The sequence below is a fragment of the Phacochoerus africanus genome, chromosome 1 (assembly GCF_016906955.1).
Source record: "Phacochoerus africanus isolate WHEZ1 chromosome 1, ROS_Pafr_v1, whole genome shotgun sequence".
NCBI lineage: Eukaryota > Metazoa > Chordata > Mammalia > Artiodactyla > Suidae > Phacochoerus > Phacochoerus africanus.
In genome coordinates this window covers 212,632,696-212,648,272 of record NC_062544.1, presented here as the reverse complement: position 1 = coordinate 212,648,272, position 15,577 = coordinate 212,632,696, and the positions used below count along the sequence as shown (strand labels likewise).

Below are 15,577 nucleotides of genomic sequence, written 5' to 3'. Positions count from 1 at the left end.
GGGCTCTTTGGTGACATGCGAGTTTCTCCTACAGAATGGTGCTAATGTGAACCAAAGAGATGTGCAAGGGCGGGGACCACTGCACCACGCCACCGTCTTAGGGCACACGGGGTAAACTGTAGTGCTTATATGTTTAAATAGATTTTATCTGAAAAAAAGTTTTTGCTTTTTCTCAGGTTAAGATCATTAGGTAGAGTTGTAAAGTACTTTCCTGTGACTTACAGTGTCACAATGGAACTTGAAATTTTAAAAAATTTCATTCCGAGAAAAAGATACTTTTACTTCTCAGATAAGAAAAGTGCCAAGCTTATTTTGAACTTTACTGGTTCTTTATATAGGTCTGTTTTTGTATTTAAAACTGTTACTGAAATTGTGGGGATTTCATCAGACAGCTTAAGTCTATGTGTGTATTTATGCATGTACAGATAAATTATATACATAGCACACACATTTTGGGAGAATTTTGTAAGTTGATAAATTTTGGTTTTCCCATGGGGTAAAGTCAAATTCTAAAGTAAATTCTTATTCTGTGCTATTGATGTTATCATTTCTGGAACAATATTCACATTCACAAAATAGTGAAGCTATAAAAGTGGGCTTCTGCTAGAGGATACAAATAGAAATGTTGGCCTTATATGAAAAGTTTGTGTCATAGGTGATTGTTTTTCAGTAAACCTCTCAAGATCTCCAGTTCTCATTATCTGGACAAGCAAGAAGCTGTCATTTTTTATGTTTATTTTATCGCATCTTCTAATTTTATCATAGCTAATTTTCTTTGCCTATATTAGCAAAGAAATTCATTTCAATAACTTTATCATAAAACTTTTTCTGTACTTAAAAATGGTTGTATTTAATTCATCCTGTGTATTTTCTTCTTTGTAATAAGTATTCCCATTTGACATCATAGACTCCATTTATTCATTCTTTAATTATTTTTCATTTTTGTTGGTTTTTTTTGAGTTATGGGTATTTGTGGAATACAGTGGCGAGATTGCCTCCCATTCTTTGTGGTTGAATTATCATTAATATATTATGCTGTTAACATTACCTTGATTTCCTTCTTTCTCAGATCACGACCTTGAATGATTTTTGTCTTATTTAAGTGTATAGGTATCTGTGTACATACATCTTTTTATATTTTTCCAGGGTAGGGACCCTAATTTATATATCCCGCTATGCTATGTATTATCAGGTTAAATATGAAAATACCTTGAGATTTATAAAATGTTGATCATGATAGATTTTTATTATTAAAGTTAGTATTCAATAAAGCCTTATAGAATGAATTAAGAATTCCTAATAAAATGTTATTTCTATAAGTGTTACTTTTTTTTTTTAGGTGAATACTAATTTTTTTCTTATTAGCAATATCTCTAAAATACTGTTTCCTTAAACAGGCAGGTATGTTTATTCCTAAAACGAGGTGCCAATCAACATGCCACTGATGAAGAAGGGAAGGACCCTTTGAGTATAGCTGTAGAAGCAGCCAACGCAGATATAGTGACCTTGTAAGTCTTTTCTTCTCACTTGATTATTGTCCATACAGTGCATTACTTGTACAGAGTTTTGTGCATAGGTGTGAAATTTAAACTTGGTTATTCACTAAAAGCCACACTACTTCTCTGACCATGCTAAATGTATTTATTAAGCACTTTGCATACATGAACTTACTTGCCCACCTCAACCCTATGAGGAAGGTTTTATTATTATTATCAGCTTCATTATATAAGGAAGCCACACCACAGATAATTTGAGAAACTAGTAAGTAGTGAAGCTAGGGTTTGAAATCAAGAATCTTGGCTCTAAAACCCGTGTAATAGCTACTTCTCTTATTCTTCCTGGTCAGTAAGAATAGAAAACCAGAGACTTTACTGAGCTGGATTCTGTAACTCTTAGTACAGTACTAGGGTGGGAATTGGATTGATATGGTAACCAGTAATTATACTACTACCAAACGAATTAGAGGATTATAAACAGGGAAGCCAACTGCATTGATGTTAGTAACTTTTGCAGTTGCATTGCCTTTGGTCACCACTCCTTAGGAGACCTGTTAGGGCTTATTTTTTGAAAGAATTATTTACATGAGTACTCTATTCTGAGATAAACATTGTTCTTGAATGTTTGGATACAATTTAATATGATCTATTAAAGAAAGAATCTTGAAGTCTTAATTTGATTGTCATCTTAGATCACAGTTCTTTGTGACACTTGGAATCTAGGAATGTGATTGTCACCTACACTTTACTGTCAGGTAGGAAGTCTCAAGCTTAAGTTGTATGAATGAAGCCTGGGACTGTTGATTCTTTGTTTCTCTTTGAAAGCAACTGAAATTCATGTGGATCGCTTTCAAAGAGAAACTCCCTTGACTATCTTGAACTGAGCTCCCACTGGGAATTCTTTTTTTTTTTTTTTTTCTTCTTTTTATGGACACACTTACAGCATATGGAAGTTCCTGAGCTAGGGTGTGAATCAGAACTGCAGCTGCCGGCCTACGCAACACTGGTTCTGACCACATCTGTGACCTATCCTGGATCCTTAGCCCATTGAGTGAGGCCAGGGATCAAACCTGTATCCTCATAGAGACTATGTCCGGCTCCTTAACCAGCTGAGCCACAGTGGGAACTCCCCCACTGAGAATTCTTGACTTGCCATATATCCCTTCTCTCTGACCCCTGCCAGATTGAAACAAAACAAAACAAAACAAAAAAAGAAAAACGTATTTCTCTGTACTCAGCTTCTTTTTCTCACTGGAGGGATTATTGTTATTGTGGAGGTAATTGTAGGAAAATAAAGAACTATTAAAACATTATAGACTTAAAATTGGAGAAGGATAAGTTATTAAAGAAAAGATGAGTGGTGTGGAGAAGTTAACCTTGGCTGCAGCTTCCCAGCCAATTCTTATAGTAATGGCCCTTCCTCCTCAAAAATATGTTCCCAGATTGTCTAAATTTTCTCATTTTGTTTTGTATGAGGATGCCAGTTTCATTTAAAATTCTTTTTAAATAGTCATCCTCTCTGAAAAGTCCAAATACGAAAGGGAGACTTATGTTGCTATTATTAATTCACACAATAGTTAAAAAAGAAATTGGCAAGGAATTGTATTTTGAAGATAGGAAAAGACCATATCAGTTACCAGAGAGAGGACGTTAGAAGAGGGGATAAAAATCTGGGAAGGCCATGAGTATTTGCTGGCCTGACGGACAGGCCAGACGTTCTGAGTAGCAGAGGGGCATCACAGGCATCATTTGCTTCTTCCAAAATGTTACTTATGTTTAGTAAGAAAATGGGAAGAAATTCTTGTTTTCTTAATCCAATGCTGCAAGTCTTCCTGCTACCAAGAAATGTAACCCAAAAAAGAATGTATAATCAGTATGTAACTATGGGAAAATCTTGGTAACCTGTGGTCATTTAGTATAATGTCTATATGTCAGAATATATCCCTAGAATTTATAGGTAAGACATACTGTTTGTATGTCTGGAACTACCTTACTTCAGTGTACACTAAGTGTACTTCAGTGTGAGTTCTAGAATGAACTTATGACAGGCTACTGCTTCCATGCTACAGGAGCAAAATTTCAGCAGTTGGCAGTTACGAGTTTGACAGTTGCTTTAGAAGCCAGGAATTCTCCGTGTCTGAAGGAAGTAAGCTGCTGGTGGTGCTGCAGGGAACCTACTTAAATGGAGCTGAAATGTAATTTTTTGAAGTCTTTTATTGTCTTCTCTCATGAGAATTATATAAAATATACAGTTGTTGCTTTTTTTGTGTATCCTTTTTCAGCCACAGCCATGGTATATGGAAATTCCAGGGCTAGGGATTGAATCCATGCTCCATCTGCCATCTGTGCTGCAGCTGCAGCAACAGCAGATCCTTAACCCACTGCTTTGGGCCGGGGATCAAACTGGCAATGCCACAGAGACAGGCTGGATCATTAATCCACTGTGCCATAGTGGGAACTCCAAAATACAGTTATTTTTGTATTTCAGATTGCTAAGAATGATAAGAGCCCTTTTATTTCATTGGTAGATACTAGTAAGAGAAAAAATATATCAGTACATGTCCTAGCTATTTATATAATTCATTAGCTTATGAATATTTATATTGTATAACTTTATCTGAAAATCCTTTTATTTAATTTTAGGTTACGTTTAGCAAGAATGAATGAAGAGATGCGGGAATCAGAAGGACTTTATGGACAGCCAGGTCAATATTCTACTAATAACCATACTGAAATGCAGTATAAGAAATGTATCCAAGAATTTATCAGTTTACAGTTGGAAGAGTCATAGTTCTTTAGCAAGCTAACCTAATACTATAGAGTTTTTATAAATTACTTATAAAATGTGAGTTGTTAGTTATGTACTGTAACTACTGAAATCTTGAGAGTGGCTCACTCTCAAGCCTTTAAAAATCTGTAACTATTCCTCCTACAGTACACATTTCCTTGCTGTATTTAATTCTGGCTGCTGACTTCTTTATCTGCTGTACAGATGTCTTCCACATACATTCCAGTAAAGTGAATGGAATGATACTGTATCTTTCTACACTTACAGCAGCACAACAGTCATTTTCTTTTTGGCTGTCAAGTGAATACAACAAAATTGTTTTCTTTTTGTCATTCAGGGAATTTCTATAAATTGTGTTCAGGGAAAAAACCAAATCACTATGTGTTGACATATAAAAAGTCAGTATGGAAAATACCTAGAAAAAGTTTATTGAAGTAAGAGTTCTATATTTGACTTAAAAATGAGTTGGAGGTTTAGAAATAAAATTTACCAGTAGGTTAAGAAGTCCATAATGAGAATAGTTTATAAGGTATAGGGAAGAGGTCTCATTTTATCTTGTAGCTTTGCCCCAAGCAATTGTACAATATCTGTTGGATAAATGGAAGTATTTAGAACAATAATTTGTGAACTTGATGGCAAAGTAGACTTATTAGAGAAATCTCAACTCAAGATCAGCTCACATCTCCTTTTGAGCAATTTTTAATCTTTGAGTTGAGATGTTAAAAATAGCAAGAAATGTTGCTGATCAGATTTTTCTTTGATGAATACATCCTAATTAGACATTCTTCACAAAAGACAGTATAATAATTAGATCTCTGGTTTCATGAATTTGAGTATATGAATTACTGATTTATCTGTTTTAAATTCATATACATGCTGGTTAAAAATTTTAGGAATTCATGACTGAAATAATTGAGACTGTTCAGTTTTCAGTGAGTATATTTGACTTTTTTTCAATGAATATTATTTTAAAAGTGGCTTGTGATTTCATCTATTTTTCCTGTTTAAGTATGTTTTGAGATTTTTGTACTTTATGCTAGTATCAGCCATTTACTTTTATTTTACCAGATTAATATGTAATTAATATAAATATGGGGCCATTCCTTTCTCAGAAGACTGTATTTATTACTTAGTTTTGGTCTAATTTAATAGGGAACAAGTAAGACCTTTGAGAATAGAGGCACTTCAGCTAGATACTTCTAATCTAGGGTGTCCCACTTTAATCCTATGGATCAAATGATACTACTGACTCATGATGTACCAAGATGTAAGAGTGCTGATTAAGGGTGAAGTCTCAGCATTAATTCTGAATTTCACCCATTTGTTTTAAACTTGAATGTTAGATTTTAAATAAGTTATAATTTTGTAATAGATATAAAGTGATAGTATTACTAGGCCATTTTTGAGGCCTTTGTGTTTAAGCACTTTAAAATGAAAATTATTCAAAGAACATGACCTGATATGCGAGATAAGAGTGAACGTCAAGATTTTAAGTTAATTTATTTCCCCCCTGACATTTTAAACATATGCGTCTGGTCAGCTGCTCTCTCCTTAAGGTGTTTGCCGATGAAGTTGCACCCAGCTGAATAGTCAGAAGGTCACTGGTCGACTTTGCCCTGGAGCTGGGCATGTCCTTTATGTTCTTGCAGCTTCTAGTTCCACCCAAACTGCTTGGGCTTCTGCCCCCATTTAAGAGCATTTCACTGTCATTTTACGTATTAGTTTATGAGTGTATACTTTCCATTCATCAGTAGAAAGATTTTTCCAATTTATGGGAATGAATTTTTTTTTAAAGCCTCATTTAGAAAAACAAGCTTTCCTACTACCCTCAAATTTTAGTTTAGAAAAGATTAAAAAATAGAAGTCTAGAGATGGTATATCACTAGAATAAAATGAGATTCTGCTTTGATAATAATTAGGTTTTAAATTCATTTAGAGGGCCTCACATTTGAAGCAGAATAATTTTATACAGGTTACATGATGAAATGGCTTAGCAGTTGTTCTCTGGCTCCTTTTCCTTTATAAGTTTTTGGAGGGTAGATGTTTTTGCTCAGGCAGCAAGTCCTTTTTCCCCTCTCTGCTTATCACTGTAAATTGCTCTGTCATAGATTTTGGTTGGTTGTCTTATCCAGATCCTTTTTTTTTTGTTACCTAACAGTAGAAGGGAAACCTCAGAATTCTGGGTAGTTTTAAAATGCAAGTGGAGTTCTGTGCTGCAGTGGATTAAGGATCCAGCATGGTCACTGCAGTGGCTTGGGTCACTGCTATGGCTCAGGTTCAATCCCTGGCCTAGGAATTTCCACATGTTGTGTTTGGCCAAAAACAAAAAAACAGGTATTTTCATTATGAAGAGCCCTACCATTTAAAATATTCAGATATAATCTTCAGATATCATGAACCTCTTTTTAGGAAATCCCACTTTTGAACTATCAACAATCCTGAGGTCCTGAAACTCCCTATTTCTTTGCAAGGCGATGTAAGAGCACATATTTCCTAAACAGAAGATGTATTCCCCTTTCAGTTCCCACAACTCTTAGGAGGACTGGGTAGGTGGGTGCAGTATCACACGCTGCTCTCCACTGTTGGAAACCAGGTTGGTGCTTCCCACAGTTTCTGGCTCTGTGACTACTCTTTTTTTTTTTTTTTAATTTTATAATGATTTTTATTTTTTCCATTATAGCTGGTTTATAGTGTTCTGTCAATTTTCTACTATACAGCAAGGTGACCCAGTCACACATACATGTATACATTCTTTTTTTTCACATCATCATGCTCCATCATAAGTGACTAGATATAGTTCCCAGTGCTATGTAGCAGGATCTCATTGCTTATCCATTCCAAAGGCAATAGTTTGCATCTGTTAACCCCAAATTCCCAATCCATTCCACCCCCTCTCTCTCCCCCTTGGCAACCACAGGTCAGTTCTCTATGTCCATGATTTTCTTTTCTGTGGAAAGGTTCATTTGTGCCATATATTAGATTCCAGATATAAGTGATATCATGTGCTGTTTGTCTGTGACTCTTCTTGATTGTTGGCAGAGTTTCTTAGCCAATGAAAATCACCTCTTTAGTGAACCACTGGTTATGTGAGCATGTTACTGGCAAAGACTGATTGTTGATCTAATCAGTTATAAAAATGAAGCTGTAATCAACCAAGAAAGAGCAGGATCATACACTGATCACCTAGGGGTGGGGTCATACATGCTGCCAAATCTTGCAGGGGAGTACATTTAAGAGAAAATCAGCAAAATCTTGGATCATAACTGCTTTTGCAGTGCTTATTCTGAATACCAAAAATCAAAAACCTTTTTAAACTATCAGTGGAAATTTAGCAGTCCATTTTTTAAAAACTCACATCTGTCCAGGCATATAGGAAAGTTAACCTTCTGAAGAGAAACAGAATGTGATTAAGTAATTTAAAGAATATAACTTAGTATTACAAATATTGGGTGGTTGTTTACTGTTGATAATAAAGTATTAAATGTACTTATATGAACTTTCCAGGGCAACATATTCTGGGTTGTGGTTTATGTATTCTAGTGTAGAACAAGTTATATTTGCTGTGGGAAACATTTCAAGTGATTAAAATTGTATTTAAAGAATCACATTGAAGTTCAATTTGTGTTAACTATATTAAATATCTTAGTCACTATTGTTATTGTAATGTATGCTTTTTGACAATATATTTTGAGGTCTAAGAAAGGTATTATATTGATAGTCTATTAATTAATGTTTGGTTAGAAACTGAATGTTAACAAAAAGTTTTGTGTATGTGTGTGAAGGTGAGACTTCTTTTTGTATTGTATTAACTCTTCTAAAATGTATTCAGTAAGTGAAACCAATGATTAGTGTAGCACCAACACTTTCCTTCAAGGAAGCATTTAATTCAGTGAATAAAAAGTCTTACAATTTATTTTGCATGGTACAATGGTACTACTAAAATGTACTTGTGGACTGGATACTAGATAATTTAAAAACAAAAAACTGGAGAACCACAAAAAGAAAAAAATCCCATAGCTTGTTATGCAAAATATGCATTGCTAATAGTAGAAGCCATATATTGCCATTGTACTGTTGTAATACTTAAGAATGCTCATCTGGTGCTATCTGTAAACTATTTGGCATTAGTGTCTGCTAGATCCTTCTTCCTACTTTTTCTCGAATGTATAATGTGTGCCTTTTAAGTTACTTCTGGTGTTGAATGGTACAATCAGTGTGGTATTTTTGTATTATAATCTGCACTTTACACTTTCTTGGAAAGTAAAATTCCAGACTCTCCAGTTCGAATAGTATTTTTAAAATATTTATAATGTTTACAATAAATATTTTAAATATTTTAATTCATCTAATAATAAGAAAATTTTTAAATATTTTGTATGGTTTGTTAATTGATATTTTCATGTTTGTCTCTTCTTAGTTTATTTTATATCTTTTAGATTGGCTAAAAACGGGAATAGATTGTAGTTTGTCTTTTAATGTAGGGTAAACTTTTATGAAATCATGGGTATATTTGGATTGTCTCACCAGTTGTTCCAGCATATCAACCTTTATTTTTATTGTTTTAGTAACAATGATATGAGTTAGATCTTACTCTTAGCCTACCTATTATGATTCTCTTCTTACTGTATTTTTTTCTTTTTAAAGTAGATTGATTCAGGTCATGAGAAAATTTCCAGGGCTAAATGAAAACTATCTAGAGATTTTAATAACTTGCTTTTTACATTGACTAAATATTAAAAGCATTAGAATTTTTTATTGAAAATCCTGGGTTATTCTGTTAGACCTTTTTACTAGATCTTTATCCCTCTCCACCCATTTTTTTTTGATTCTCCAGCTTTTGGTATGACATCTGTTGCCTCAAAAAAAAAAATCTCGCTTTTTAAAAGCCGACAAAACTTACTGCACTGTTAGCAACAACTATAGCAATGAGTTTGTAACAAGATGGATGCAAGGTATTTTATGGGAAATAATTATAAAACCATGTTGCACCAACAATCACCTAAAACAGTATTTGAGAGTCTAAATCTTGAAAACAGAACTATGCCAAACATAAACAAATTAATGTGTTTTACAGGAATCATTCATGATGAATGATTCATCTTAAAAATAAGATTTTATTTTATGCAAATCTATTGTCTGAGGAGTTAATCTGTATGTGTGTATATAGTTTTTCATCACAAGAAGAATAGTATTTAATCTGCTATAATATCAGTATCTATACACTTCTCTGCAAGCATATTTGTACGTACATACACATGTATTACTCTAACAAATGTCTGGTGTTTATTATGCTTCTCTCATAGCATCCCTGCTCATATGACTTACCCTTAACAAAAACACTTCTGACTAAACTATGATTTTAAAGTCATTTTCTAGGCTTTATTATTTTATAAGCTTAGTAAACACTGGATTAGGTGCATTAGTTTTAGTTAAGTGTTGAAATTTGAGTACAGGCTTACTTTTTCATATGTGTTTAAAATACCTTTAATGAAAAAATATTAAAATAGGAGGCTTTTTTCTTTCTACCTGGTCTTGTCTTTCTAATAACTTGCATCCATCAGAAACATTAGTATTTGTTTTTGGTCTTTTCTTTGGCCTTGATCAAGGGAAATATTTATTTAAAATATGCCTGGTTTATTATACTTCATTCAGAATGACTTTTATTTCTCATGTGTTAATAAATGTATTTCTTCACATTGCTTTAAAACACTTGCATCTTGCTCTTTTCTAACTCTGAACTTTCCTCTGTGGCTGCATCTGAGGTGCTTTTTTCAGGTATAGTTTTATTTTTTCTTTCACTATATACTTTCCCAGAACTTACGTTTAGTTGGTCTTATTTCTTCCAAAAATGCTCATCTGAATAAAATTTTAATGTAATGAATTATAAAATAGTTACTAATCATAAAAGTGAATGTTGTTTATTAGTACTTTCATTGTATACATTTTAAAAGTCTCCTTATTTTACTTTCATGCAGGTGATGAAACTTACCAGGACATTTTTCGTGATTTCTCCCAAATGGCGTCCAATAATCCAGAGAAACTAAACCGTTTCCAGCAAGATTCACAGAAATTTTGAATTTTTTTAAGAAGGGGAAAATAGTAAATCTGGTTACTCCCTAAAGTATACATCTGAAAACTCACAGATTTTTACTGTTTCAGTGTCTACTTAATTTTAGTAGATACTGAGTGGTTTGAAAAAAAGGTGCCCATTCATTGATATTTTTATAAATCAAAACATAGAGCTCGAATAGTTGGGAGAGGAACCTACCTTAAGACTTGGCTTATTTTTTTTTTAATATCTGTTTAAAGGTCTATTTTTTACAGATAAAAGTTGAATCTAGACTTAGCCCATCTCTAGGTTGCAAGATGGTAAGAGTTTAGACAGATCTCTCTTTGCCAGTGGGTGATAGCATTGATTTTTTTGTTGTTGTTCTGAGCACTGTGCCCAGGGTCGTTCCTTCAAGTACATTTGCATCACATGGGAGCCTGATGTCCTACATGGCTGAAGAGTATGTCTTTGCTTTAGCTCCCTGATGTTGGTGGTTCAGAAATAGCTTTTTTGTTTTTTGGTTGCCTAGCTATCATATACATATTATGTAATTTAACTGTTAGAGCTAGAGAATATGTGTCCCCTACTTGTTCGTAAATGCAGTACTCAGTTATTGTCCAGTGCTTTAACATGCGTATAATGACTGTACAGATTGACATAACTCAGTTCTTTAGATTTATTCCATTTTATGAAGCAAAAAGAAGCCCTTAGCATTTTTTTTTTTTTAAATTACCAGAAGACTCTCATAGAAGTTGTAGTTCTCTATTGTTGGGTTGATTCCTTAAAATCTTGACAAACTTATTGATGTAATAAAACTGTGTTTCAAAGGTTACTTGAATGTTGCAAAATTATGCTTTCATCAGATTATAACCATCAAAGGAAATGTTGATTTATAAGATAATGTGGAACATTTTTATATTTGAAATTTGTCCTTTTCAAGATAGATTTTTGTTACTGCTTCTAGTGAAAGGAAAATCTCCATAAAAGGAGGGGGAAAAAAACCTGTTTTTTAGTTTATCCTAAAATATATGGCAATAAATTGCTTTTTAATTTTTCTAATTTCTACCCTGTGTACTCATACACAGTATATACTTTTTTAAATTATAGCATCTATATTGCTTTAGTATTTAGTTACATGAGTCATAGACCCTTGAGTTTTAAACTATTATGAATATACTAATTTTCCATGTTTATATTACAGATTAGTCTGATTGACACAGCTTGTCAGAAGTATAAAATAATTTGCCTTATGGTTTCTTTCTAATATTGTCAGCAATTAAGTTTAATTGTCTTTTCCATGTTACATGTAATATTACTGATACTCAGTTTCTAAATAAGAGAGGTTTTAAAACTTGAGTTATCAGATAAGTGGAGAAATTATATTGGGTGGATAATAAATTTTCCAACATTTTCCAATGAGAAGTAAGTAGAATTTTCTAAGTTGATTGACCTTCAAATCAGAATTTGTCTACACATGAGTTATACTAAAATAAATTCACATCACAGAAAAGGTTCCATATTTGGCCAAATTGCCTGCATGTGATGCTTAGTTAATAATAATCACTGTGCATTAGATCAGGATAAAAATATATTTAAGGATTATTTCTAAGGCAGTGCTAACTGTCAAAGCCTTGTATGTTAACTACAACAATAACAGAAACATTAAATCTTTGCTGATTCACCTCAGAGTCACAGATCACCTGACTGCAAAAGTTGGATTTGTATAATTTTTATTAGTGTACCTTGAAATTAATTGTCTGAAAGCTCAAGGATAAGGAGATCTGTTGAGAAAAGAAAGAAAGAAGGAGAAAAGGGAAGAAAAGGAAAAGTCCCACTTTTCCTTTGTGGTGTCTCTTTCCTGTTTTGACCCTAGGACTTCAGCTGACCTTTACCTGAGGCAGTTTTTCTTTTGGATCCAGCCTTTGGTCTTCAGGGCACTTTTGGGATCTCTAGTTGTGAAAGCAGTTCTTTATGACACTCTTAACATCTGTGGCTTCAGTCATGAGTTGTTAATGTGGCAGTAATTAGTGTCTACTTAAATTTAGTAATTAGAGATGTACTCACAGTTCACTAAAGATGATCAATGATCATGGTTCTAAATATCTTCAGAGAAAGTGAAATCTTTAAGAGTACAAGGGTACCTGTACATACAAAAATACATTGCTGTGGCTTGATTTCTTGAAGGTGCCAAGACTCAACTTGCATTAAATTTGGCAGAAATGATTCAGTAGTATAACAGCAAGGCTTTAAAGTAAATTAATGGTTACAAGTAGTTACAGAGTAGCTTGGTTCTTAACCAAGGTGAATTTAGCTGTGTCAACTAATAGCTTTTCTATAGTATGTAACAAATCTGAGTTTTCCTATGCTGTGAATTATTAAATACAATATGATATATTATAGTGTAAAGAATGTTAGTCATACTCTTGGACTTCATAAGTAAGTTCATTTGTCCTTTGTTTTCTTACTCTAACTGATCAGCTGGTATTAGTTTAGGATTCCTTATCATTCCATCAACTCATTATAATTAGCTCATTAACTTAAAAATTAGATTAATCTCAAAATAAGAATAGCAGTACTCTGAGGAATTCATAAAATGCAATTTCATGTTAGAACTAGACTAAAGGTAATTGCATGGTTATTTGCAATTTTTCATTATAACACTTACATGTTTACGATTTCTAAGGTTTTGCCTTTGGTACAGTCCTTAGGAATTTAGAAGTTTCCAGGGATTCACTACATTACAGTGTTCGCCTAATTGATACTGGTCTTCACTGTGGATTTTAATGAACTTTAGTGTTTACTTTCTAAAACATATAGATTGCACTTGGAATGTTACTTTGGTTCTTCATGAATGCATTTTGTGAAAAAAAAATGATACTTTCACAGTCTGAGCAACTTGTTTGTGACGTGTTAAGCAATATTTAAAAAAATATAATTTTACACATGTAAAGTGTAGTCATAATAAGCCAAATTGTATTTAAGACTAAATTTACTGTCCATTTTGAATAAGACATTCCCACATTACTTTTATATCGTCAGATTAACTCTTCTGTTTGATAGCACTTTCCCCTGTGGACATGAGCTGGAAAAATGATATATTTTTATAGGATTGTTTGTCCAGAATGACTTCAGATATGCATGATATAGTGGAAAGAGCACTGGCTAGTAATTTCTACGCTTTTTGGATTCAGAGCTCCTCACAAAAGGGAAAAATGAGGGGGCGGAACAAGGTGAAACTATAACAACATCCCCTTGTGTACTGTTCCGCTGCTCACAGCGTACTCTGGCATTACTTTCTCTCTCAGGATTCTCACGGTAGGACTTCTGAGATCTTAATCAAGGAGTGCCAGCATTGTCTCTTCTTTGATCCTGGGCTGCGCCTCATGTTTTACAGAGGGGGTCTCTGCTTTGTCCATTGATGGCATAGCTGACACCAGAACCCCTGTACGGCTGACTGCTAGTCAGAGGCACTTTACTCATATCATGGAATGATTTGAAATCTTTGTAAAGCAGCAAAATCTGATAATGACTGCCAGCTTTCCTTGTATACTCCAAGTATTCCGGAGAACCTGGATATAAGATTACTTTGAAGGAATAGATTAGGATTTGAAGACATTACAGTGTAGGGAATTTTATATTTGTGTAGTAACAAACATTAATCAAGGTAAAACGTTGTAAAAGTAGTTTTAATTCACCTTAGGTTTTATTAGTGTCTTGATGCTTCTAAATGAAGACAACTAAAAGGGGCACCAGTTTGTTTGGCTAAATCCTGACATCTAAAAATACAGATTTGTGGGCATCTTTTTCTGTTCACATAAATTTATTGACTAAAATGAGATAATGGGGAGGGGGAAGCAAGGTTCGATTAAATAAAATTTTCTCTGCATTGGTCTTTTCCCTATCTTATCTAGATTTTCTTATTTTTCCTCACCATGCCTCCCACTTTTTGGGTGTTAATTTTAAACAGGGAAAGCTCGCTACATTACAAAGGATGTTGGCACCACTTATTTTACACAAAGGCTAAAGGTTGACTTTTGGAAATGATGAGCTACTTTTCCATATGTGTTTACTTGTGCTTTGTGATATTTCTGGATCATTCCAGTCATAAAGACTTATTACATGTAATATTTCTTGCTACTTGTGAAAAGGTGTATTTTTAAAGAATGTATAACCAACAATCCATTTACTTTTTATTAGTATGTAGAGAATTTATTTGTATCTAATTCATGAATGTAGTTTTACTATAGGATGTCATTGTAAATGGAGCAAAGTACATTATCTTTATAGTTATTCTAAAATGTACATTATGTAAGAATTGTAAATATTACACCTGATTAAATACTTTGTATACTGAGAAATTATGTCAAGTCAATAAAATCTCACCTCTGGCACAGTTCTTCTATGCTCAGACTTCTACTTTGTTGTGAACTACAGTTGTAAACATACTTGCTAACAACTATCATGTTTAAGATCCTGAATTCATGTCCAGCCCTATCAGATTGGTCCAGATTGCTTCAATCATCAAGTTCATTTTTATCTTTTAAATATTTTTTTTCTGCCTGATTATTATGATTCCCAGTTCTTTAGCCAAAGACCACAAAAGGCTTTCTTGGCCCTCGTTCTTATTTTTTTCCATTTATGATTGAGATATCTGTTGAAGTTTCTAATCTAGGCAACACATTCACACTTGATCCTTTTAGCAAGCAAACAAAAACATGTTTTTGCATGAATTGAAATTAAAGGAACAAACCTGGAAGTGAACCTCCTGCTTTTGCCTTTTCTTTAAAAGTTAATCGAAGCCTAGACATAAAACTCTCCTTTGTAATTTGCTTTATTCCACTTCGTTTCATTCTCAGAATGGTTCTTTGATGAAGAGAACCCAAACTGATAGTGCTTTAAATGAAAACAAAATTAAAATTGGACAAAATCAAGAGTTCAGCTTATCTGCTGACCTGTCACATTTTGAGAGCTCCCAGGCCATACATCTCGTCAATACTGTTTTGAACAAGGCGGATTATAGAACATGCTAATCAGCTTAGGGAGTGCCGTTTCTAGTACTGAGGAGGAACTGTTACTTCCTTGGTATATGTATCCTTCTAGACCTTTGGGCATATGTATTTATATACAATGGGATGATACTGTTTTGCTACCTGCTGCTCTTTTTTTTTTTTTCTTTTCTTTTTTTGTAGGGCTGCACCTACAGCATATGGAAGGAGTTCCCAGGCTAGGAGTTGAATCAAAACT

The 15,577-nt window shown here is 33.5% G+C and overlaps 1 protein-coding gene across 3 annotated transcripts in view; it reads left to right on the top strand.

The window, feature by feature from the left end:
• Positions 1 to 14,729, top strand: part of ACAP2 (ArfGAP with coiled-coil, ankyrin repeat and PH domains 2) — a 154,154-nt gene extending 139,425 nt beyond the window's left edge. For all 3 annotated transcript variants that reach the window (XM_047789187.1, XM_047789196.1, XM_047789177.1), the window contains 4 exons: positions 2 to 111; positions 1,398 to 1,508; positions 4,140 to 4,201; positions 10,260 to 14,729. In XM_047789187.1, the coding sequence (XP_047645143.1) occupies positions 2 to 111; positions 1,398 to 1,508; positions 4,140 to 4,201; positions 10,260 to 10,360 (384 nt within the window). In that variant the 3' untranslated portion in view covers positions 10,361 to 14,729. The remainder of the gene's footprint in view (position 1; positions 112 to 1,397; positions 1,509 to 4,139; positions 4,202 to 10,259) is intronic.
• The last annotated feature ends 848 nt before the right edge of the window (positions 14,730 to 15,577 follow it).